The sequence below is a fragment of the Coregonus clupeaformis genome, chromosome 17, assembly GCF_020615455.1.
Source record: "Coregonus clupeaformis isolate EN_2021a chromosome 17, ASM2061545v1, whole genome shotgun sequence".
NCBI lineage: Eukaryota > Metazoa > Chordata > Actinopteri > Salmoniformes > Salmonidae > Coregonus > Coregonus clupeaformis.
In genome coordinates, this window is record NC_059208.1 from 18,533,613 (window position 1) to 18,561,197 (window position 27,585).

General features: G+C 42.4%; 1 protein-coding gene across 5 annotated transcripts in view; it reads right to left on the reverse strand.

Annotated features, from left to right (window-relative positions):
* LOC121585925 (receptor-type tyrosine-protein phosphatase U) overlaps positions 1–27,585 on the reverse strand; it is a 362,429-nt gene that overhangs the window by 71,683 nt on the left and 263,161 nt on the right. For 3 of the 5 annotated variants that reach the window (XM_041902265.2, XM_041902264.2, XM_041902263.2), the window contains exons 13-18: positions 23,769–23,805; positions 16,493–16,631; positions 8,151–8,174; positions 7,796–7,950; positions 6,202–6,389; positions 3,664–3,736 (exon numbers count right to left, since the gene is read on the reverse strand). In XM_041902265.2, coding sequence (XP_041758199.2) covers positions 3,664–3,736; positions 6,202–6,389; positions 7,796–7,950; positions 8,151–8,174; positions 16,493–16,631; positions 23,769–23,805 — 616 coding nt within the window. The remainder of the gene's footprint in view (positions 1–3,663; positions 3,737–6,201; positions 6,390–7,795; positions 7,951–8,150; positions 8,175–16,492; positions 16,632–23,768; positions 23,806–27,585) is intronic. The other 2 variants (XM_041902267.2, XM_041902266.2) reach the window with 1 other exon arrangement.

Genomic DNA, 27,585 nt, shown 5'->3' on the forward strand with positions numbered 1-27,585 from the left:
GGGTGAAAATATGATCAATTGATGAGAGAACGGCTGTGCAGCCTGAGGCAAGGAACAGAGCGCAAGCTTTTTTTGCTACTTTCTCAAATAATTAATAGCCTATAGTCACACCATGCAGCCCACATATGTTTTGATTTCTAAGACATTCTAACGTTTGTATCATTCACAACTAAAGTTGCCAAATAACTCTAAATCTAACATATAGGAAATTATCACTTTTAGGCTCAACATAGCCACTTCATATGCTATGTAATGAGAAAAATATCCTTTCCATTTTATTCAGCTAAGTTCAATTATATTCTTCTTACTATAAAATCATATAAAATAAAATAATGCCACGGGACTTATAAGCATATCTTGTCAGCTAAATTAACAAGCCTACAGCCTATGGCACGGAACATAGCCAGATAACATAGGCATACTGTAGGCCAACTCATATTCTGTTCTTCTGAAATACATTTTCTTCATATCATAATGTTTCTTTAGACCTGACTAAAATAAATAATGGATGTATTGTGATGGTGTATATTCAATTGATGTATTATATTTTTAAGCTTTTTGTGCGTATGGAACATTTCTGGGATCTTTTATTTCAGCTCATGAAACATGGGACCAACACTTTACATGTTGCATTTATATTTTTGTTCAGTATATATACAGCACCAGTCAAAAGTTTGGACACACCTACTCATTCAAGGGTTTTTCTTTATTTTTACTATTTTCTACATTGTAAAATAATAGTGAAGACATAAAAACTATGAAATAACACATATGGAATCATGTAGTAACCACATTTTTTTTAAACAAATCAAAATATATTTTATATTTGAGATTCTTCAAAGTAGCCACCCTTTGCCTTGATGACAGCTTTACACACTCTTGGCATTCTCACAACCAGCTTCATAAGGTAGTCACCTGGAATGCATTTCAATTAAAAGTTAATTTGTGTAATTTCTTTCCTTCTTAATATGTTTGAGCCAATCAGTTGTGTTATGACAAGGTAGGGGTGGTATACAGAAGATAGCCCTATTTGGTAAAAGACCAAGTCCATATTATGGCAAGAACAGCTCAAATAAGCAAAGAGAAAACACAGTCCATCATTACTTTAAGACATGAAGGTCAGTCAATCCAGAAAATGTCAATAACTTTTAACGTTTCTTCAAGTGCAGTCGCAAAAACAATAAAGCGCTATGATGAAACTGGCTCTCATGAGGACCACCACAGCAAAGGTTCATTAGAGTTAACTGCACCTCAGATTGCAGCCCAAATAAATGCTTCACATAGTTCAAGTAACAGACACATCTCAACATCAACTGTGTGAATCAGGCCTTCATGGTCAAACTGCTGCAAAGAAACCACTACTAAAGGACACCAATAAGAAGAAGAGACTTGCTTGGGCCAAGAAACACGAGCAATGGAGATTAGACCTGTGGAAATCTGTCCTTTGGTCTGATGAGTCCAAATTTGAGAATTTTGGTTCCAACCGCCGTGTCTTTGTGAGACGCAGAGGTGAACGGATGATCTCCGCATGTGTGGTTCCCACCGTAAAGCATGGAGGAGGAGGTGTGATGGTGTGGGGGTGCTTTGCTGGTTACACTGTCTGTGATTTATTTAGAATTCAAGGCACTCTTAACCAGCATGGCTACCACAGCATTCTGCAGCGATACGCCATCCCATCTGGTTTGCGCTTAGTGGGACTATCATTTGTTTTTCAACAGGACAATGACCCAAAACACACCTCCAGGCTGTGTAAGGGCTATTTGACCAAGGAGAGTGATGGAGGACCACATCAGATGACCTGGCCTCCACAATCACCCGCCCTCAACCCAATTGAGATTGTTTGGGATGAGTTGGACAGCAGAGTGAAGGAAAAGCAAGGCAGCAGCTACTCTTCCTGGGGTCCAGACATATTAAAGAACTTACTTTATATATACAACAAAATATAAAACAGTACATCATATAATATTATTACACTACTACATATCTACAATACAAAATGTTTAATACCACCATACAACAATATCACAATGTGTGCGTATGCATGTGTCTGTACCTTTGTTTGTCTCTTCACAGTCCCCGTTGTTCCATAAGGTGTATTTTTACCTGTTTTTTCAATCCGATACTACTGCTTGCATCAGTTACCTGATGTGGAATAGAGTTCCATGTAGTCATGGCTCTATGTAGTACTGTGCACCTCCCATAGTCTGTTCTGGACTTGGGGACTGTGAAGAGACATCTGGTGGCATGTTTTGTGGGGTATGCATGGGTGTCTGATCTGTGTGCTTGTATTTTAAACAGACAGCTCGGTACATTCATGTCAACACCTCTTACAAAAACAAGTAGCGATGAAGTCAATCTCTCTTCCACTTTGAGCCAGGAGAGATTGACATGCATGTCATTAGTTTTAGCTATCCGTGTACTTTTAAGGGCCAGCCGTGCTGCCCTGTTCTGAGCCAACTGCAATTTTCCCAAGTCCCTCTTTGTGGCACCTGACCACACTACTGAACAGTAGTCTAGGTGCGACAAAACTAGGACCTGCCTTGTTGATAGTGTTGTTAAGAAGGCAGAGCAGAGCTTTATTATGGACAGACTTTTCCCCATATTAGCTACTGTTGTATCAATATGTTTTGACCATGACAGTTTACAATCCAGGGTTACTCCAAGCAGTTTAGTCACCTCAACTTGCTCAATTTCCACATTATTCATTACGAGATGTGGTTGAGGTTTAGGATTTAGTTAATGATTTGTCCCAAATACAATGCTTTTAGTTTAGGAAATATTTAGGACTAACTTACTCCTTGCTACCATTCTGAAAATAACTGTTGCTCTTTGTTAAGTGTTGCAGTTATTTCAGTTGCTGTAGTAGCTGACGTGTATAGTGTTGAGTCATCCGCATACATAGACACACTGGTTTTACTCAAAGCTAACTACCCTGGTAGGTTGACTGACAACCTGAACCAGGTTGCAGGCACTTGCTACAGTTTGACATTTTTTCTTGAGTGGGCAGCTTGATGAGAGCCAGTCAATATTTAAATCACCCAAAAAATATACTTCTCTGTTGATACCACATACATTATCAAGCATTTCACACATACTATCCAGATACTGCCTGTTAGCACTTTGTAGTCTATAGCAGCTCATTTAACACTGTTGCAAAAGCATTCCTCATGAAGCTGGTTGAGAGAATGCCAAGAGTGTGCAAAGCTGTCATCAAGGCAAAGGGTGGCTACTTTGAAGAATCTAAAATCTAAAATATATTTTGATTTGTTTAACACTTTTTGGTTACTACATGTGTTATTTCATAGTTTTGATGTCTTCACTATTATTCTACAATGTAGAAAATAGTAAAAATAAAGAAAAACCCTTGAATGAGTAGGTGTGTCCAAACTTTTTACTGGTACTATATATATATATATATATATATATATATATATATATATATATATATATATATATATATATATATATATATATATATATATATATATATTTTACCTCAGGTTCTTCCACTGAGGTAAAAATACCTATTTTACATGGAAGACCTAGCCAAAAGATCCTACATTTCATCGCAAAAAAATAGAACAAATATTTGTGATTGACAGTATTGCTTACGGTGATCAGTACTTTCGTCATAAGAGGGCTGGCATGTCCATGATGACTTACATCCCATCAACGTGTCATGCCTCCCTTTAGTTTTGTCCTTCTTTTTGGTGCAGTCCCAGCCATCAAAGAAGCTCTGTAGAGGTGTAGGAAAGTATATGTTAATGATACTATCACCAAAACCACCCTTCCCCTATCGAGTCAAACATATTTACAATGCGTCTCTTCTAAACCATTATATCTGCATTTGTCTGTTGTGTTTGAGCGACGTAAGGGGGAAATGGAAAATTAATGGCTATAATTGGAGCACTATCTTTCAAGTAGTGAGCCAATGCATACATCACGACGGTGTAGTGCTATTCAAAGACCATTCAGACTGAAAGGGAGTTTAAAAGCATCATAGATGACCTGTTCACATTAACTGATCATGCAGAACATGTGGAAGGGCCTTAGCTTCATGTTCACACACAGAGAGAGCACTTTAGTGAATCCCATACGGCCCCATCCACAACTCTGTTCCAACACGCTCCTCTCATCTCATCACCATGCCCCACTATCGCCATCCCATGACAGTCCTGACTCCACGGCAACCCCAGCAGCGGTATCCAGCTCTCTTATGCTCTTATCAGCCAAACTACTCCTCTCAACCTAGTGTGTGGGGCCAAGTTCCCCCCAACACACACCCCTGTGGTTGTTCAGCCACCAGGGGGGACTCTGGGTGAATCCAAGCCTGAGTCCTGCATGCTGAGCAGGGGATTACAACCCCGCTTCTCCCCAGAGAGAGAGTAACTGGCCAAACCCTGCCTGGGATTACACCAACCCCCCCACTTTTCCCAATATAGACGTGGAGAGTGAGGCCCATGGATCGGGGGGGGAGGGTGCAGGAAGGGAGGGAGGGGTTAATTGGTTCTGAGGATCACACAAAAAATGAAGAGTAAAACTCGGATGGAAGACAAAGACGAGACACAGTGAAGAACAGTCTGAGCCGTAGCATAACTTTGCTATGAATCATTTTGCTGCAGTGATTTCAAATTATTGCTGTCTCTTTTCTCCCCCAGTGCAATATTACTGTATCAACCATCCCACCTGTTTTGACTGCTTTCCTTTTTCCTAAGCATAATGACAGTATAAGTCAACATCCTGAGGACATAATTGAAAAACTGGCTCAATTCTTGGCTGTGATCTTTGAAAACAGCTCTTGTTTTGTTTACTTCATTCCGCACACAATGAATTATCAATAGATATATTATGCCTTTCAAGCTTTGCCTCAAGGTGATGCCCTGTACAGCATAGTGAATGCCTGAGTTCTCCAATGTATATCTTAGTGTTTACCTGCAGGTGACTGCAGTGGGAATTCAGACATGCCAGTCCTTTACAATGCACTGCAGAGAGCATTCCACTGGGAAATAAAGCCTAGGCCATTCAGGAGAGCACGAGCTGATAGTCCTCATTGTTTTCAATTGTAATGGAGAGAGACACAGATATAGAAAATACAGGGAGCTGAATATAGATGTTTGTAGTGGAGAGTGTTTTGCCCATGGGGGACAGTTTAATGAGTCTACAAGCAGAGTTCCAGAGGGGCAAGCATGTAGCCAGGGAGAAATTGGGGGAGTGAGATATTTTCTCTATTTTCCTTGACATGTGACAGGGAAACCACAGGCGACAGACAGGGATGGAGCTCACCCCAGAGTCTGCTCTCGACTGGAGTAGTATCCCACCTGGGGGACATGTTTCAGGGCTGTGTGCCCTCCAAAATGTGGCCCGACGCATCCAGACAGCCATGGAAATCAGCCGTTACAGAGGTACTGGAATAATAAGTGTGTTCAGTTCTGCTTGTCTCCCAAAACAAAAACAATGTCCCTCTCTACCTACAGTAAAGTACAGACTCAGTTCCAGTCTGCATGTCGAGAGATAAGTGAACCGAGCAAGACTCTCCTTAACACACACTCTCTGATGCATAAAGAGGTTTGGAACATAGCCTGTCAGTCCCTCCAGGCTTCTCTCCTTAATTGCAGATCTGATTTCACAAAATGTCTCCCTCGTTGTGCCGTGCACCACTTAAGAACACTTTCAACTCGGTGGCATCCTATACATCACACCCCAGCCACTTCGCAGTGGTGGAGCCCAAAAACCTCTATTGAGAACTATCCTGCAACCAGAGTCCAGAGGATCTTCTTTTATCAGTGTGGTAATGGAGGACTGCCAGGGGTTGGGATCCCCTGGGGATTGGGGGGCTTCATCAGCTACACTGCTACAGCCACTCTGACAGAGGGGCTATTTGAGATCCAGACAATGATGATTTATTAATAGTCTCACAGTCAACTTGGTCCAAGAAGTGTATTTTAACCCTGATCATACATTTTTGCAGTCTGTGAGAACTGGGATATGAGTGACTTCACACAATCTGACTACTAAATGTATAATCTCCTGTCTACAATTTTGACTTGTAAATTATGACTTATTCTACATTTTAAACCCCTAAACAGTGTATGATGACATGACTACAAACTTGTATTTTCTCACACCTTACCCAGCAATACACCCTTACACCACACAAACACACATCGGCCACAACCATGCCTCTGTCCCCATACTTCCTACCTCGTACTCCTGTTTGAAGCCGTAGCCCTCTGCAGTTTTCATCTGGTTGATGTGCTGTAGAAGGTCGGCCACGCGCACAGCAGGGTGGAGCTGACCCGTGTGGTAGGGTGAGCCCTTACGCCCACACTGCCGTCGCGGGGAACCCCCCAGAAGACTACTGGACTCGTTCACTGAGCTACGCTGCTCACCTATGAGAGGAGGACAAAGGAAGGAGGCACCATTAGGCATAGAGTTAGACAAAATTGAGTAATATGTTCGCAACTTGATTTTTCATATGAAACTCCTGTTGACGTCAATGCCAGTCAATATTCCATAGGCTATAGGTATATAGAAAACTGTATGGTGTCAGAATGGACCCAGCTATTGTATGTATTATTGAAGTTGCTGACAGTAAAGTGAGATTGGTTTGTTTGGGTAGTAATATTTGATTGAGATGACACCATCTATTCTATCTCTTTGATTAACTATTAAGTACACAAGGGCCCGGTTGCATAAAACATCTTAAGTGTTTACCTTAAGGAATCATTTTCCCTTACCTTAGGGAATTGTTTAAGGGCGTTGCATAGAGCCCCTCAAATATTTCCTTAGTTTGAAGGCATGTATGGCAGAAAGACTATCTGGTTACCATGGAGATGGCCTGATTCACTGACTAAACGTCTCCTCAAAGAGATCACTTTAATTTTGTGAGATAGCAAAGTAGAACTTCTACAATCAAGACAAGATAACCAAATTGCTTCAGAAGATACTAAACCACATTTATTTTAGTTACTTTTTTCTCAACTTGTTTATATTACTTTCTAGTACGTCAAGCTAGCTTACAGAGTAGCTATAGCTAACTAGCCAGCTAGCTTTGTAGCCATGGATTGTGTACCTTCCATTGTTTAGCTAAGCAGCTCAATGGTTGATGTTTTCCTTTTGTAACCAGAGCAGATGAAAGCAACATTCACCTCCACAAATGCTGTTTCCATCCATACTGAATTAAGCAGTTAAGGGACCTCATGGGCACCCTTAAAATGTTCACTTAATTTAAGGGGGAAATTCCCCTTAAATGTTTTGTGCAACTGACTTAAAGTTAAGGAAACTTTAAGGGAAAAGATAGGTGGGAAATTAACTTAAGGTGTTTTATGCCCAGGACATGAAAAACCCCAAAAAAATTAACAACATGATTTTTCTTTCCATTTCTGTTATGCACCTTAATATTTCAAGATATCGAGATGAGAAGGAAGATGATTAGAATCACAAATCATTTTATAGCCTGAAGGTGTTTCACTTTACTTCTGCTTGCAATTTAATTTTTCTCGTTATATTATTTCAGACTGTGGATCTGCTGCAGGGAGTACAGCCGCTTCTGAATTATATGAAGCTTTTCTAAGACTAAATGGATGTTGTGGGAGGTATAAAGTTCACACACAATATTGTGGGAGCGTTTGATGAACATTTTGGGAAAAGCTTGTCCTAAGTGATTATGTGAGTGAATATTTTAGTCCTCAGGTGTTCCAGGAATGCATCATGGCTGGATTGCTGGTGTCTTCTTTTTTATTTGACAGCACATACTGCAGGTGTGTGTGTGTGCACGTGTACATGTGTGTCTTACTGCGCGTGCTGCAGGTGTGTGCATCCATGAAAGAGAGGGCCATGCGCTCGTCCTCCTGCAGAGTACTCTGGTCAGTGAAACTGCGCTCCATGGAACCCATTTGACTCTTCTCCTGACGATACGTTATCGGCGTCTTATTTATGTTCACTGGCTTCCTAGAGAGAGAGAGAGAGAGAGAGAGAGAGAGAGAGAGAGAGAGAGAGAGAGAGAGAGAGAGAGAGAGAGAGAGAGAGAGAGAGAGAGAGAGATTGATTGATTTGGCCACTGAAACCCTTCATTGGCAGCCAGAGAGCACAAGCATGTGAATGATCGACTGGCAAAACAATGGAAAGGAAGGAGGGTTGGCGTCACTTACGGATAGTAAGAGTAGTAGTCCCTTCTGGCGAGTGAGTTGGAGGGAGGGCAGAGAAAAGGATCAAGAGAAATAAGAAGATGTGAGATGCAAAAAATGCCGGCCGGCCGAGGGATGGATTCCTTAACGTGAAATTGGCAACGGTCTCTGCAACGTCTGGTTGGACCTTGTGACTCATGCATTTACCACGCAGTGACAGGACCAAACCACAGCCAAAGCAGCTAGACCAGCCTCTAATTGAATATGTCACTGTGTTCCCCTTTAACGAGTAAATCATGTCGCTTCCTGCCAGAGCAAATGTAGCATTCATCCAGCTAAGAGCTAACTTCATGGTGGCTTAGTGGAGTAAACTGGAATAATGTGTTTTTTCTTTCTTCTCCAGGGTTGTGTGTGCCATAGGTGTGGACTCGAGTCAAATTTGATGACTTGAGACTCGACTTCATAGAAAATAATACCTTGAGACATATTTTTCATAGGCCTAGATACACTACTTTTACATTTTTACATTTTAGTCAATAAAATATAAATAAAAAATAAATAAAAAATATAGTCTTATCCAGAGCGACTTACAGTTAGTGAGTGCATACATTTTCATACTGGTTCCCCGTGGGAATCGAACCCACAACCCTGGGACTCTAAGTATGTACATTACCAAAAGTATGTGGATACCTGCTCGTCGAACATCTCATTCCAAAATCATGGAGTTGGTCCCCAGTTTGCTGCTATAACAGCCTCCACTCTTCTGGGAAGGCTTTCCACTAGATGTTGAATCATTGCTGCGGGGACTTGCTTCCATTCAGCCATGAGCATTAGTGAGGTCGGGCACGGACGTTGGGCGATTAGGCCTGGCTGGCAGTCGGTGTTCCAATTCATCCCAAAGGTGTTCGATGGGGTTGAGGTCAGGGCTCTGTGCAGGCCAGTCAAGCTCTTCCACACAGATCTTGACAAACCATTTCTGTATGGACCTTGCTTTGTGCATGGGAGCATTGTCATGCTGAAACAAGAAAGGGCCTTCCCCAAATTGTTGCCACAAAGTTGGAAGCACAGAATCGTCTAGAATGTCATTGTATGCTGTAGCGTTAAGATTCCTCTTCACTGGAACTAAGGGGCCTAGCCCGAACCATGAAAAACAGCTTCAGACCATTATTCCTCCTCCACCAAACTTTACAGTTGGCACTATGCATTCGGGCAGGTAGCGTTCTCCTGGCATCCGCCAAACCCAGATTCACCATTGGAGTGATTCATCACTCCAGAGATCGCTTTTCCACTGCTCCAGAGTCCAATGGTGGCGAGCTTTACACCACTTCAGCCGACGCTTTGCATTGAGCATGGTGATTTTAGGTTTGTGTGCGGCTGCTCGGCCATGGAAACCTATTTCATGAAGCTCCCAACAAACAGTTATTGTGCTGACGTTGCTTCCAGAGGCAGTTTGGAACTCGGTAGTGAGTGTTGCAACCGAGGACAGACAATTTTTACGTGCTTCAGCACTCGGCGATCCCGTTCTGTGAGCTTGTGTGGCCTACCACTTCGCGGTTGAGCCTTTGTTTCTCCTAGACGTTGCCACTTCACAATAACATAACTTACAGTTGACTGGGGCAGCTCTAGCAGGACAGACATTTTACGAACTGATTGTTGGAAAGGTGGCATCCTATGACGGTGCCACGTTGAAAGTCATTGAGCTCTTCAGTAAATCCATTCTACAGCTAATGTTTGTCTATGGAGATTGCATGGCTATGTGCTCAATTTTATACACCTGTCAGCAACGGGTGTAGCTGAAATAGACTAATCCACTAATTTGAAGGGCTGTCCACATACTTTTGTATATTGTGGCGTATATTGTGGCGCACCATGGACAAGCCACCAGGGAGAGACTCGTCGAGGCCTGGTAACAGACGGAGTCTACATCACGCGGCGGTGGCTCCTTCTGCTGGACGTGCCAGGTCTCGACGGGTCCTCAGGCCAGGACTAATTGGGTTTGATTGAGGCTGGTGAGTAATCAAGGGGCTGATTGCTCACCAGCCGTACGGGGCCCATAAAGCTGCCAGGAGGGCAGCACAGGGGAGAGGTTGGAGGTAGTGAGAGGTTGCTAGAACCGAGGGGCTCTGTGTTCTACCCCAAAAGAGACAGCATTCCCCGTAGCCCAGAAGTTGCTAACCTGGAAGAGGTCTCCTGGAGGAGACGTGGTTATTTTCTTTATTGTTTTAAAATAAACACCCTTGAAACTGAGGTATCACACTTGTGTCCGTGTCTGATCTGTGTAAACGTTTAGATCAAACCCCCTGGTCTGCCACAATATATAGTGTGTTTTAATAGGCTACATATAGGGGATTACCTAGTCAGTTGCACAACTGAATGCATTTAACCAAAATATGTATTCCGCATTTAACCTAACCCCTCTGAATCAGAATCAGAGAGGTGCGGGGTCTGCTTTAATCGACATCATCAGCGCCCGGGGAGCAGTTGTTGGGGGTTAACTACCTTGCTCAAGGGCAGAACGGCAGATTTTTCCACATTGCCGGCTCAGGGATTCGACCCAGCGACCTTTCGGTTGCTGGCCCAACACTCTTAACCGCTAACCTGCCGCCCACAGTATGTTAGTTACACTGGTAAGGCATTATTGATGAGCAAACTGTTTTTTTATTGAACTACTTGGGGGAACCTAACCGGAACCAACAGGAACCTTTAATCAATTACTTTTCATATCCTCTCCATAGCCATGGAAATGCTACATTAGAGAGCTACTGATGCTTTAACAGACTGGAAACAATATGAACTGTGTTATCTCCCTACAACATGCCTGCTCAATGTGTAAATGTATGTTTTTTTTAACTGTAGTGCCTTGTGTTTTATGTTGTAAATGTGTCTGTATGAAACTTAATGTGCTGCTATATTGGCCAGGTCTCTATTGAACAAGAGTTTTAAATCTCAATGAGAAACCTGGTTAAAAAAAGGTTAAATTAAAAGAAATAAAATGTATAATGCCTGTTCAGCTGGAATGGAACCTGTCAACCACCCTCTTCACCTAATTGAGAAATGTCCACCTATTTCTGAGCAAGCCTAGACCAGACTTTGAGTTATGATGGGGTTGGAACATGAGACATTTATAATTGATGAAAAAAATTACAGTGCAGAAAGTTACAGAAAGTCACAGAAGTACAAAAAATATACCCCCCACAAAAAAAAAATGCTAACCTCCACTGTTATTGTAATGGACAGAGGTTAGCATGTCTTGGGGGTATGATATTTGTGCATCTGTAACTTTCTCAATCATCATTATTCACATTCATTTAGGATTATCCGTAATCATGGTAGCATCCATATTCATGTAGAAGTGTTTAGAAACATATTATATTCTTATTTACAATAAAACTGACTCCAAAATAACCTAATAGTTTACCATTCATTTCTATTGGGCATAAAATCATCTGAAACACAACCAAACGAACAGCAAATGCATCCAACAAATTCGTAGAGTCACAAGCTAGATGTAGTCATTGCATGCTATGAATATGGGACTAGAAATACTTATTGTTTAACTGAAGCTAATTGTAGAGATTTTTTTTCTATTGTAAAATACAGAAAGACTCATGTGAGGGTGAAATTACAGAGGACGAACTTCTGGATGCAATTAAATACTTTAAGTCCGGGAAAACTCCAGGGTTGGATGGCATGCCAGTCGAGGTATACCAAACCTTTTTTTGATATATTCAGAGGAACGTTATTAGCATGTTTTAACCACTCCTACAGTGAGGGAAAAAAGTATTTGATCCCCTGCTGATTTTGTACGTTTGCCCACTGACAAAGACATGATGAAAAAACGCATCTCAAAAATTTTATAAATTGATTTGCATTTTAATGAGGGAAATAAGTATTTGACCCCTCTGCAAAACATGACTTAGTACTTGGTGGCAAAACCCTTGTTGGCAATCACAGAGGTCAGACGTTTCTTGTAGTTCGCCACCAGGATTGCACACATCTCAGGAGGGATTTTGTTCCACTCCCCTTTGCAGATCTTCTCCAAGTCATTAAGGTTTCGAGGCTGACATTTGGCAACTCGAACCTTCAGCTCCCTCCACAGATTTTCTATGGGATTAAGGTCTGGACACTGGCTAGGCCACTCCAGGACCTTAAGGTGCTTCTTCTTGATCCACTTCTTTGTTGCCTTGGCCGTGTGTTTTGGGTCATTGTCATGCTGGAATACCCATCCACGACCCATTTCCAATGCGCTGGCTGAGGGAAGGAGGTTCTCACCCAAGATTTGACAGTACATGGCTCCGTCCATCATCCCTTTGATGCGGTGAAGTTGTCCTGTCCCCTTAGCAGAAAACCCCCCCCCCCAAAGCATAATGTTTCCACCTCCATGTTTGACGGTGGGGATGGTGTTCTTGGGGTCATAGGCAGCATTCCTCCTCCTCCAAACACGGTGAGTTGAGTTGATGCCAAAGAGCTCGATTTTGGTCTCATCTGACCACAACACTTTCACCCAGTTCTCCTCTGAATGATTCAGATGTTCATTGGAAAACTTCAGATGGCCCTGTATATGTGCTTTCCTGAGCAAGGGGACTGCAGGATTTCAGTCCTTCACGGCGTAATGTGTTACCAATTGTTTTCTTGGTGACTATGGTCCCAGCTACCTTGAGTTAATTTGACTAGATCCTCCCGTGCAGTTCTGGGCTGATTCCTCACCGTTCTCATGATCATTGCAACTCCACGAGGTGAGATCTTGCATGGAGCCCCAGGCCAAGGGAGATTGACAGTTATTTTGTGTTTCTTCCATTTGCCAATAATCGCACCAACTGTTGTCACCTTCTCACCAAGCTGCTTGGTGATGGTCTTGTAGCCCATTCCAGCCTTGTGTAGGTCTACAATCTTGTCCCTGACATCATTGGAGAGCTCTTTGGTCTTGGCCATGGTGGAGAGTTTGGAATCTGATTGATTGATTGCTTCTGTGGACAGGTGTCTTTTATACAGGTAACAAACTGAGATTAGGAGCACTCCCTTTAAGAGTGTGCTCCTAATCTCAGCTCGTTACCTGTATAAAAGACACCTGGCAGCAAGAAATATTTCTGATTGAGAGGGGGTCAAATACTTATTTCCCTCACTAAAATGTAAATCAATTTATAACATTCATGTGTTTTTCTGGATTTGTTGTTGTTATTCTGTCTCTCACTGTTCAAATAAGCCTACCATTAAAATTATAGACTGATCATTTTTTTGTCAGTGGGCAAACTTACAAAATCAGCAGGGGATCAAATACTTTTTTCCTTCAATGTATATATATATATATATATATATATATATATATATATATATATATATATATATATATATATATATATATATATATATATATATATATATATATATAGATATGTGTGTGTGTGTGTGTGTATCTTTTAAAAAATATATTTTCCTTTATTATTTTCCACTAACCCTACTACCCTTCCCTAATTGGTGTAAACTAATGAACAATAAGACTTGGCTTCTACTTCCAGCTAATACATTTTACGGACACAATCTATTTTATAATAGTTATATTTTGTTTGTTTTTAGTGCTGTCCTTCCTCTACCCTCAACCTCTCTCATCTATTTCTGATGTCCATCCAGTTTGATTTCTATTTGCCAAATATTTCTGATACTTTTTTCACTGTATGTAAATGATAAATTATCAGACACTCAAGAAGAAGGTCTGATTTAATTATTACTGAAACAGGATACAAGTGGAAAATATAAAGATCCAGTCAGTTGGAGGCCCCTTACACTTCAGTGTTGTGATGCAAAAATTCTAGTAAAATGTATAGCGCATAGAATTAAAAAGGTATTGTCGGACATTATTCATTCTAATCAGACAGGTTTTTTACATGGACGATACATTGGAGATAATATAAGGCAAGTACTGGAAACAATAAAACATTATGTAAAATCTGGAAACCAGGCCTGCTATTCATAGCAGACTACGAAAAGGTATTTGATCAAGTACGACAGGGGTTTATATATAAATGCCTGGAGCATTTCAATTTTGGAGAATCTCTTATAAATTGGGTTAAAATCATGTATAGTAACCCTAGGTGTAAAATAGTAAATAATGGCTATTTCTCAGAAAGTTTTAAACTGTCAAGAGGAGTGAAACAAGGTTGTCCACTTTCGGCATATCTATTTATTATGGCCATCGAGATGTTAGCTTTTAAAATCAGATCCAACAATAATATCAAGGGATTAGAAATACAGGGCTTAAAAACAAAGGTGTCATAGTACGCTGATGATTCATGTTTTCTTTTAAATCCACAACTTGAATTCCTCCACAGCCTCAGAGGATCTAGATACATTTTCTAACCTCTCTGGATTACAACCAAATATGATAAATGTACTATATTACGTATTGGATCACTAAAAAATAAAAAACATTTACATTACCATGTAGTTTACCAATAAAATGGTCTGATGGTGATGTGGATATACTCGGAATACATATACCAAATGAAATAAATGATCTTACTCCAATCAATTTTAATAGAAAATTAGCAAAAATAGATAAGATCTTGCTACCATGGAAAGGTAAATACCTGTCAATTTGTGGAAAAATCCCCCTGATTAACTCTGTAGTATTATCCCAGTTTACCTATTTGCTTATGGTCTGCAGATGTGGCCAGGGCAATAAATTGCAATGTCCGTACTGTGAGACGCCTAAGACAGCGCTACAGGGAGATAGGACGGACAGCTGATTGTCCTCGCAGTGGCAGACCACATGTAACAACACCTGCACAGGATTGGTACATCCGAACATCACACCTGCTGGACAGGTACAGGATGGCAACAACAACTGCCCAAGTTACACCAGGAATGCACAATCCCTCCATCAGTGCTCAGGCTGTCCACAATAGGCTGAGAGAGGCTGGACTGAGGCCTTGTAGGCCTGTTGTAAGGCAGGTCCTCACCAGACATCACCGGCAACAACGTCGCCTATGGGCACAAACCCACCGTCGCTGGACCAGACAGGACTGGCTAAAAGTGCTCTTCACTGACGAGTCGCAGTTTTGTCTCACCAGGGGTGATGGTCGGAATCGCGTTTATCGTCGAAAGAATGAGCGTTACACCGAGGCCTGTACTCTGGAGCGGGATCGATTTGGAGGTGGAGGGTCCGTCATGGTCTGGAGCAGTGTGTCACAGCATCATTGGACTGAGCTTGTTGTCATTGCAGGCAATCTCAACGCTGTGCGTTACAGGGAAGACATCCTCCTCCCTCATGTGGTACCCTTCCTGCAGGCTCATCCTGACATGACCCTCCAGCATGACAATGCCACCAGCCATACTGCTCGTTCTGTGCATGATTTCCTGCAAGACAGGAATGTCAGTGTTCTGCCATGGCCAGTGAAGAGCCTGGATCTCAATCCCATTGAGCACGTCTGGGACCTGTTGGATCGGAGGGTGAGGGCTAGGGCCATTCCCCCCAGAAATGTCCAGCAACTTGCAGGTGCCTTGGTGGAAGAGTGGGGTAATATCTCACAGGAAGAACTGGCAAATCAGGTGCAGTCCATGAGGAGGAGCTGCACTGCAGTACTTAATGCAGCTGGTGGCCACACCAGATACTGACTGTTACTTTTGATTTTGATCCCCCCTTTGTTCAGGGACACATTATTCAATTTCTGTTAGTCACATGTCTGTGGAACTTGTTCAGGTTATGTCTCAGTTGGTGAATCTTGTTATGTTCATACAAATATGTTAAGTTTGCTGAAAATAAACACAGTTGACAGTGAGAGGACATTTCTTTTTTTGCTCAGTTTACATTTAAATATAGAGTGGGACAATAAAAAGCGGGCAAAACCCAGATACTCCCCTCAAGTCACTCCTGTGAAAGGGAGTATATGAGTAGGGAGTAACGTCTGGGTCATATGCCACCACAAAGGTGGGTGGGGCGCCCCTCTCGTTGTCATCACCTGCGGGGAGGTGGCTAGGCTAGTGGCTAGGCTAATCATCTCCTAAAGCACACCTTTTCCCTCCAAATTATCCTCTCATTTATGGGTCATGCCGCTGCCGGGCGTGCGTAATTAAGTGAGTTATTGAATTGTATTCGCCTTTAATTAAATATTTCACACTCAGATAAGCCCTGCAGATGAGAGCGGTGTGGTCCCTCTGGTACACCATAAGGGAATGGGAGGTAGTGCAGCCCCCCCTTGCGAGTTCTAGGGAAAACTCGAGGGTATAATCTCAAAAATAACATCAACATTCTACAGATACACAAGCATGGTTTGTGTGGTCCAGAGAATTGTCAGTTAGGAAACAATTACCAAGCTGTGTGGTAATCATGTGCCTTTGAGGTGGTATAAAAATGTGGGCCAGTGACTCACCCCTTCTTGATGATGATGATGATGGCCCCCAGGAGCAGGATGAGCACCACCAGGCCCCCAGCACACACCCCCAGGATCAGCCCCATCTCCTCTGAGTGTTGGGACACCTCCAGAGCCCGCCGGTGGTCCTTACAGGCCGCTGAGAGAGAGGGATGAAGGGAGGAGGGGGGAGGCAGAGAGAGGGAGAGAAGAAGGGAGAGAAGAAGGGAGAGAGAGAGAGAGAGAGAGAGAGAGAGAGAGAGAGAGAGAGAGAGAGAGAGAGAGAGAAACAGAAGGAAGGAGAGATACAGACAGAGAGGGATGAGAGAGGGGGACAGAAAAAAGAAGGGAGACAGAGAAAGGAAGAAATGTACAGGCTTAAAATGCAGTTCAATAATCAATGCTTATCATACACAGCAGCCATCACTCTGTCAAATCCTGACCCGTAACATCCCAATGGCTGCATTCACACTAACCTCCCTGACTGCTGAGAAAATATAGAATGTTTCAAAACAGACTCTTCACCGCCACATCTGCACATTCATATGCACGGTTTACTTTATTTCAATGGCAGTATGTTTCAAGGGACGATTGTTATATATTGAAACTGTCTGGCTACCAGCATGTACAATAAACACATTTACAGAGGGTTTGTGGTGCCCACATCTTATGCAGCCAATAGAGAATCACCATGACCGCACAGGCGCATCAGCTCCTGCTAATATAGACACCTTATGTTCATTAGAAAAAAATAATTGGATGGGAGACATAAACAGAGCACTGTGATGTGAGAGTTTTTCAATAAGCTAATCATACTGGGTATTTCTCTGCTCTTTTTATAGCCATGGGGAAAGGTTTGCGTCTCCTTCGACAACAAAAGCCCTTTGTGTCTTCGAGTGATACACAGGAAAGGAGGGTTGAAATATACTGTATGAGGCCAGGGATAAAAGTTGTCTAGGACTGGGGCAATGTTTTGTGGAGGGTCTTCACAAACTTGCCATACTGAGTACCTAGGTCGTGTTCAATGGGCACCAAGCACAAGAACACAGACTGAAATAGAGATGGCCTACCTGGACCTTTTCGTTTTCAATTGTGTGCACGAATGAATGTGACTTTGCTTGAAGACGAAGACATTCTGTTCAACTGCAGTATGTTTAATGCCACATCAAAACAAAAGCGTTTTTGTGGAGGAAATCCAAGACAATACTAATCTAAATCCAAGACTATAGTGTTGTTTATTTAAATCCACACGAGTACAGTAGAGTATGGGTGGCAGGTACCCTAGCCATTAAGAGTGTTGGGCCAGTAACCGAAAGGTTGCTAGTTCGAATCCCCTAACCGGCAAGGTGGAAAAATCTACCATTCTGCCCTTGAGCAAGACAGTTAACCCCAACAACTGCTCCTTGGGCGCCAATGATGTCGATTAAGGCACCCCCCCACACTTCTCTGATTCAGAGGGGTTGGTTTAAATGCAGAAGACATTTCGGTTTAATGTATTCAGTTGTGCAACTGGCTAGGTATTCCCCTTTCCCCAGTATAATTGCAAGGTACCCCAGTGTCTGTGAGATACGGTAAAGGCCATTATTATAATAGCAAGTTACTCATCTCACTGGTACAAAGCTCTACACTTATGGAACTAGGAGGAGAAGCAATAAGCTTTTTTTGTCTTGTAGCAGGAACCCACTGATCTACTTTCTCTGTGTAGTGTCAGCCTCTCCTTACGGCCCAAGCAGCCCTTCAACCAGCCCTACTGTGACTTTTGGAACAGCACAGCCATTCTCTAGTGGAGGAGAAAGTCAGAGCTGGCCTAAGGAAACAGGTCTAGATAGCTAGCTAGTGGTTGGAATGAAGAGGCTCACAAGGGAAGAATGAGATCTGGGGCAGAGGAAAGAGGAAAGGGAAAAGGAGCCATGTTTTAGCCCTCTCCTTGTGCAACCAGGCCCAGGGGCATTTCACCGACCTCATCCCTATGGGGGAGAATATCAGGACGAGATCTAGTTTTCTTTCAGGAATTTTTGGAAAGGTTTCTGGTTGGTGCCCAGGGTTTTTTAATGAAAAATCACCAAGTATATGACTCGTTGCATTTGATCAATACTAAGGGATAGTCCCAAAGTTTTAGCAGCCTTGTATGTACTCTTTCACTAATGTTTTTACAGTCTATCACATTTAGTCATTGGTGTACAGTTCACGTAGACTAAATGGACTCTGAGCGATGTCTTCCCTGACAGAGTGGATACACCGGCCTTGAGGTTCTGTACACGAGTATCACAGGTAATCCTTTTGTGTATCACAAGTATGCTTGACATACAAGGGTGACAGGTATAACTAATTCAGCCAGCCTCCCATCAAAAGGTATTCATACACTTTGACTTATTCCACATTTTGTTATGTTACAGCCTGAATTCAAAATGGATTACATATATTTGTTTTTCTCACCCATCTACACACAATACCACATAATGACAAAGTGAAAACATTTGTGCAAATTTATTGAAAATGAAATACAGAAATATCTAATTTACATAAGTATTCACACCCCTGAGTCAATATTTTGTAGAAGCACCTTTGGCAGCGATTACAGCTGTGAGTCTTTCTGGGCAAGTCTATAAGAGCTTTCCACACCTGGATTGTGCAACATTTGCCCATTATTCTTTTCAAAATTCTTCAAGCTCTGTCAAAATGGTTGTTGGTCATTGCTAGACAACCATTTTCAGGTCTTGCCATAGATTTTCAAGTAGAATTAAGTCAAAATTGTAATTTGGCCACTCAGGAACATTCACTGTCCTCTTGGTAAGCAACCCCAGTGTATATATGGTCTTGTGTTTTAGGTTATTGTCCTGCTGAAAGGTGAATTCATCTCCCAGTGTCTGGTGGAAAGCTGACTAATCCAGGTTTTCCGCTAGGATTTTGTTATGTGCTTAGCACCATCACATTAATTGTTTTATCCTGAAACTCAATAATGTTGTAATGGATTTTCCCCAAATATATTCAGGACAAAAAGTGAATTGCTTTGCCACATTTCTTGTAGTATTACTTTAATGACTTGGTGCAAACATGATGCATGTTTTGGAATATTTGTATTTTGTACAGGCTTCCTTCTTCTTTTCACTCTGTCATTTAGGATAGTATTGTGGAGTAACTACAATGTTGTTGATCCATCCTGTTGATCCATTCTCCTGTCACAGCCATTAAACTCTGTAACTGTTTTAAAGTCACCATTGGCCTCATGGTGAAATCCCTTAGCAGTTTCCTTCCTCTCCGGCAACTGAGTTATGAAGGACGCCTGTATCTGGGTGTGTTGATACACCATCCAAAGTGTAATTTATAACTTCACCATGCTCAAAGGGATATTCAATGTCTACTTTTTTATCCATCTACCAATAGGTGCCATTCTTTGCGAGGCTATGAAAAACCTCCCTGGTCTTTGTGGTTGGATCTCTGTTTGAAATTCACTGCTCGATTGAGGAACCTTACAGATAATTGTAGGTGTGGGGTACAGAGATGAGGTAGTCATTCAAAAATCATGTTAAACACTATTATTGCACACAGAGTCAGTCCATGCAACTTATTATGTGACTTGTTAAGCACATTTTTACTCCTGAACTTACAATGCCTTCGGAAAGTATTCAGACCCCTTGACTTTTTCCAGATTTTGTTAGGTTACAGCCTTATTCTAAAATTGAGTAAATTATTTTTTTCCCTCAATCTACACACAATACCCCATAATGACAAAGCAAAAACAGGTTTTTAGACATTTTTGCAAAACAAAAAGAAAATATTACAGTAAGTATTCAGACCCTTTACTCAGTACTTTGTTGAAGCACCTTTGGCAGCGATTACAGCCTCAAGTCTTCTTGGGTTTGACACTACAAGCTTGGCACACCGATATTTGGGGAGTTTCTCCCATTCTTCTCTGCAGATCTTCTCAAGCTCTATCAGGTTAAATGGGGAGCATTGCTGCACAGCTATTATCAGGTCTCTCCAGAGATGTTCGATCAGGTTTAAGTCCAGGCTATGGCTGGGCCACTGAAGGACATTCACAGACTTGTCCCAAAGCCACTCCTGCGTTGTCTTGGCTGTGTGCTTACGGTCGTTGTCCTGTTGGAAGGTGCACCTTCGCGCCAGTCTGAGGTCCTGAGAGCTCTGGAGCAGGTTTTCATCGATCTCTCTGTACTTTGCTCTGTTCACCTTTGCCTCAATCCTGATTAGTCTCTCAGACCCTGCCGCTGATGGTGCCAGGTTTCCTCCATATGTGATGCTTGGCATTCAGGCCAAAGAGTTCAATCTTGGTTTCATCAGACCAGAGAATCTTGTTTCTAGGTGCCTTTTGGCAAACTCCAAGTGGGCTGTCATGTGCCTTTTGGCTTCCGTCTGGCCACTCTACCATAAAGGCCTGATTAGTGGAGTGCTGCAGAGATGGTTGTCCCATCTCCAGAGAGGTACTCTAGAGCTCTGTCAAAGTGACCATCGGATTCTTGGTCACCTCCCTGACCAAGGCCCTTCTCCCCAAATTGCTCAGTTTGGCCGGGCGGCCAGCTCTAGGAAGAGTCTTGGTGGTTCCAAACTTCTTCCATTTAAGAGTGATGGAGGCCACTGTGTTCTTGGGACCTTCAATGCTGCAGAAATGTTTTGGTACCCTTCCCCAGATCTGTGCCTTGACACAATCCTGTCTCGGAGTTCTACGGACAATTCCTTCGACCTCATGGCTTTGTTTTTGCTCTGACATGCACTGTCAACTGTGGGACCTTATATAAACAGGTGTGTGCCTTTCCAAATCATGTCCAATCAATTGAATTTACCACAGGTGGACTCCAATCAAGTTGTAGAAACATCTCAAGGATGTTCAATGGAAACAGGATGCACCTGAGCTCAATTTCTAGTCTCATAGCAAAGGGTCTGAATACTTACGTAAATAAGGTATTTCTGTTTAAAATGTTTAATACATTTGCTAAAATTTAAAAAAATCTGTTTTCACTTTGTCATTACAGGATATTGTGTGTAGATGCCGAGGAAATATTTTTATTTAATCAATTTTAGAACAAGGCTGTAACGTACCAAATGTGGAAAAAGTCAAGGGGTCTGAATACTTTCCGAAGGCACTGTATACGCTTGCCATAAGAAAGGGGTTGCATACTTATTGACTCAAGACATTTCAGCTTTTAATTTTGCATTAATTTGTACAAAAACATAATTCCACTTTGACATTATGGGATATTTTGTGTAGGCCAGTGACAAAACAATCTCTATTTAATCCATTTTAAATTCAGGCCGTAACACAACAAAATGTGGGAAAAGTCAAGGGGTGTGAATACTTTCTAAAGGCACTGTAGTTGGCAGAAAATGTATTAAAGACTTTGTTCCTACCAACACAGAGAGATGGAGAAGTCATATATAACTTCAATTCATCATGTTAAATACAGGAGTAGGCCTATATTTTTCATGCTAATAACATGGCTGAGGGGGGAAACATCTATTTATTTATCTGACACCCTGGACAGATACGACCGTCTTCACACATTTAGTCTGAGAATTTCTATTAAGCCAAACATTACATTTTTTCCACATTAATCCATACACCTGCCGGCTGGCTGAGAATGGGAATTAGCACTTAGAGGAGAAATGGAAGTCTATTGTTGTGTTGGGGGCTGCCAAGAGATAGTTAATTAAACTGTCACCTGGAAGTTGATATGTAATCTCCAGCTTTGTTATCTAAACCCAAATAATTTGCCTCCACTTTGCTGGTGTTAGGCTGTTTAAAAGTAACGCTTCACAACCAGTAAAATCAGGTGATACAGCAGCAACCATGTTTAACGTTAGAGGGATCAAACAGATAAATAATTACTAACCACTGGTACTGATGTGTCGTACCTTGAAATTTAAAATGATCTGGGGTATCCTATTGGTCAGTTTAGTTACATCAGTGGTGGTTTCTAAAGCTGGTCTTCTTACTTAACCCTGTCGGACACCATTTTATTTCCTGTTTTTCAAGCAGGATGTTAAAAGGCTGATTAAAGTATCTAATGTTGATTCTAACCTATTTGAAAGCTATTTTGGGGGTTAAGATACAATGTGGCTGAATGTTTTATTTATTTTATTTTACCTTTATTTAACTAGGCAAGTCAGTTAAGAACAAATTCTTATTAACAATGACTGCCTACACCGGTCAAACCCGGACGACGCTGTGCCAATTGTGCGCCGCCCTATGGGACTCCCAATCACGGCTGGTTGTGATACAGCCTGGAATCAAACCAGGGGGTCTGTAGTGACGCCTCAAGCACTGAGATGCAGTGCCTTAGACCGCTGCGCCACTCGGGAGCCCAAATGTTCAAATACATTTTCATAGGGTTCTCATCAAGGCCCTTTATGTTTACTTCCTTTCCCTCTCTCTCAAACTGCCTTCCCCTACAGTATGTGCCAGAGAAAATAGGCACATACTGTGTAAAGTTCATCAATGTGTCGAGGCGTAATTATTCAAAGCCCAACTGGGTGTCTGTGAGGACCAGATGGAGTGAGACGCAGAGCTAAAATGGCTGGCCTTGCCTTTTAGCTTCATGCTTCAAGAGCGCCTGGTCTCTTCATTATTCAGTCACAAAAAGAGGCCTTCACCGAAAAGTACAGCTCGCCAAGTCAATTTACTAGCAAGACTAGCTTACTGTTGCAGCACTATGATAACTATAAATACATGACTTTTAGTCACCACAATTTCTATGCCCTTTTCGTGTCCCTTTGAGTTCCTGTGGCAGGGTGAGAGAGAGTGGGAGGGAGGAAGAGGGGAGAAACATTGCTCATATTGATGGGCTCAGGTAGTTCCATCTGTGTTTTTGATGTGAAGGGCCCTTCTTGAGCAGACAGGGGTCAAAAGCCCTCAGATGTTTCCCTCCCCCTCTGCGTAGTGTAGCTGTCTGACGGGAACAGTGGAACTGCCTTTGATATTGCTGTGTCCCCCCAAACAAACATGATGAAAGCCTGACCTCTAATCTCTCCCTGCTTGCTGTCCTTTTCTCTGAAGGCAAGGAGAGGAAAGCTCACAGGAGTCTGGCTCATCACTAAACAACATGGATCTTCAGAGAAATCCCGCTGCTTGTCCCGCATGCTAAACTCCATCTACTGTACATGTCTGGAATACCAGCACAGAAACTAGGGTTCGGACCTGAACACAACACATCTTTTCATCTTTGGAGTTGTATTTAGAGTGTAAGGTCAACATGCCACAGTAAAGCCTACAGGACTTCAGAGACTCAGGGAGATCCATGGAAGGTCACCGTATTGTTCAATGAAAATATTAATGTTGAATTACCTTTGCGGGCTATTCGGATGCAGTTTATTCTGGTTTCCTGAAAAAAATAGAGAATACAGAGATCAGAGGTGGGAACATTGCCAATGCTTTGCATCCTGTAGAATGCAGGCAGTAACGATGCACCTAGCATGAAAGAAAATATAAGAGAATATATATAATTTTGGCTGAACACCAAGATTGTGTTTTGACAATAAAATCACAAAGCAAATGATCTTCAACAGATGAAAATAAGACAAACATTCACTGTAGGATTTTCTTACATCTTTAGGGACCAGCATATTGGATTGAAAGACACTCAAAATAGAGCCCCATGAGTGGAATACTGAGGAGGCATTCAATCAGCTAAACTGATAGTCACTTATAAAGATATAACACCAGTGAATGTCAAACAATATGCAAGCCAAGAGCTGAGGTAAAGTGTTTAGAGAGATAAAGGAAGATTTGCTGAAAGGGAAATTAACCAAATTGAGAAGATGGCGCTGGACCAATATGCCGCTATAAAAATGAATTAATTTCCTTCAGATTTCAGCTGATGACATCTTGTGTTATGAAAAGGACCTTTGTCAAACAACACTAATGAGATCCAAGACCGTAATCCAATTCCGTCTTGCCAACTCGACGAGGAGATGCATTATCAAATTAAAATTGACAGATTCAGGCCTTATGGGACAATTATGCAAATCTGCCCATTCGGAAAGGAGCAAGAGCCCTCCTCTCAAACTGCGGCTAAATTGCCTTTTTTAATTGAAAATCCATTTCAAGCTGATTTCCTCCTAAACCCACTCTTAAACCTATGGTGCTGGGTTTTTTTGCCTAAAAAACACAGACACATAGGGAGGCATATTGATGACACACACAGAAATGATCCAAAAACAAACTGACTAAAACATTCACACACATTCAACTCTCTTTTTTAGCTCCAGTAAACGCTGTGAAAATGTAATTGTAGTATGCTTTTGACATTCAAATACAAAGACTATCAAGACAGACAGAAACCAGCCCATAAAAATACAGGGGTAATTCCTCACTGCATCAAGGCAATCATTTGCAGGAATCTATGCAGGAATTCCATGCTGATTTAACAGTTTATTTTATTTTTTTATTTCACCTTTATTTAACCAGGTAAACCAGTTGAGAACAAGTTCTCATTTACAACTGCGACCTGGCCAAGATAAAGCAAAGCAGTGCGATAAAAACAACAACACAGAGTTACATATGGGGTAAAACAACACAAAGTCAAAAATACAACAGAAATAAATATATATACAGTGTGTGCAAATGTAGCAAGTTATGGAGGTAAGGCAATAAATAGGCTATAGTGCAAAATAATTACAATTAGTATTAACACTGGAATGATAGATGTGCAAGAGATGATGTGCAAATAGAGATACTGGGGTACAAATGAGCAAAATAAATTGGCCACAGTGCTTAATACGGGCAAAACTAAATACATGTTGTTTTTAAACTCTCGTAAGAATGTTTCAGATGAACTACATGTTCACTCATTAGATGGTTCTCCAATCAAACGTGTTCCCGCATATAAATACTTTGGCTTGTGTGGTAGTGGCGGAACGGTGACTGATCCCTGATTGTACAGTCACTGTCGCAGGACTTAATCCCTGCGTCCTTCCACTTAATCAAATTCACGAAAGCAACCATGCCCAGCCTGGCTCTCCAAAAGCAGATCTGTCAGAAAACTCCAAGCAAATAAATTATGAAGACTTCTATAACCATTCCGGGTGATGGGGAATATGACTGAGCACACTTGGTTTACTACACTTGACAGAAAAATGTGTAACGCAGAAAGTAGAGGTGATAAATTGCAGCTCAAACCATCCATTCTGGCACGTCATCGGTCTGTGTGTGGAAGGCAGGAGAGTGGAGTTAATTGGTGAGCTTGAGAGCAGAAACAGATAGCCCACATAGGGGACACTGATGCCCTACCGCCCGCACATACTGTGCCAGTCATGCCAGAGGGGTTGGCAGCCCTTGTAGCCATCGTTACTACAGTACATGCAGGTTAGCCTGTGTGAGTGTGCCATTAGGAGACGCAGTGGGTGTTGTGATTGAAATGCTTCCCATGCTGTGTTCTTCAAAGAGACAGTCAGAATGCACCATCTTTCAAGTGCCTCTTTAGATGTATCAATCAAAGCAATTACACAGAGGCTTGACAGCAAACCTCCAGCTTATAAGCATGCCAAATATTGTTTGTCTCTTTCACTTTTTAAATGTCTCTGCCAATCTTTATGAGGGCCACTTATAGCTGTAATGTTGGCCCTTAACAAAGCCTATTCAGACCAAAATAAAAGGTTTGTGATGCTGAGGTGTAATTAACCATACACTGAAAATTAAGGAACAAAATGGAATGTAAGCACAGTATACTGTATAAGACCTAATCAAGAATACTGAACTCTTTAAAAAAATTTTTTTTACCCCTTTCTCTCCCCAATTTCATGATATCCAATTGGTAGTTACAGTCTTGTTCCATCGCTGCAACTCCAGTCCATAACTAGCTCAGGCTGTTATCCCCACCTGCTTCAAGATGTCCACTATCATCCCTGTTCCCAAGAAAGGGAAAGTAATTGAACTGAATGACTACCGACCCGTAGCATTCACTTCGGTCACCATGAAGTGCTTCGAGAGGCTAGTCAAAGTCCATATCACCTCCTCCCTCCCCAACACACTCAAACCTCTCCAATTCACCTACCACCCTGACAGATCCACGGACGACGCAATTGCCATTGCGGACCCACCAGGACAAAAGGAATGCATATGTGAGGATGGTGTTCATCAACTACAGCTCGGCCTTCAATACCATAGTGCCCTCTAAGCTCATCACAAAGCTCACAACCCTGGGACTGAACTCCTCCCTATGCAACTGGGTCCTGGACTTCCTTATGGGCCACCCCCGAGGGGGGGTAGGTAACATTACCTCCACACTGACCCTCAACAGTTCCCTCCTGTACTCCCTGTATACCCACGACTGCGTGGCCTCACACAGTTCCAACTCCATCATCAAGTTCGCTGATGACATGACAGTAGTAGGCCTGATTACCAACAAAGACAAGATGGCCTACAGAGAGGGGGTAGGCACTCTGACGGCATGGTGCCAGGTAAACAACCTCTCCCTCAACGTCAGCAAAACAAAGGAGCTGATTGTGGACTTCAGGAGGAACCAGGTTGGACACTCCCCCATCCTCATCAGCATGAAGATGGTCAAAAACTCAGTGTACACATCTAAGATGAGCTGAAATGGTCAAACCTCAGAAGGCTGAAGAAATTTGGCCTGTCCCCGAGGGCCCTCACAGTGTTCTACAGGACCACCATCAATAGCATACTGTCGGGATGCATCACGGCCTGGTATGTCAACTCCACCACCACTGACCGCAAGGCTCTACAGAGGGTGGTACGCTTAGCTGAATGCACCATTGGGTGCTCACTGCCTGCCCTCCTGGAAACCTACAACACCAGGTGTCACAGGAAGGCCAAGATGATCATCAAGGACCTCAGCCACTTGAGCCTCGGAGTGTTCTCCTCGCTTCCATTACTCCGTTAGGAGTACCCCCCCCGCCTTGCTGCTCCCCCTTTGGATATTCTATCCCCCACCCCAATTAACATTTACCCCCTGCCCCCACCTCCCCCCATGGACATTTATCATTGTTACAGCTGTAAATATGTATTTTGGCGAACCACGGACAAGCCACCAGTGGGAGACTCGTCGAGGCCTGGTGACAATCGGAGTCTACATCACGTGGCGGTGGCTCCCTCTGCTGGACGTGCCAGGTCTTGACGGGTCCTCCGGCTAGGACTAATTGGG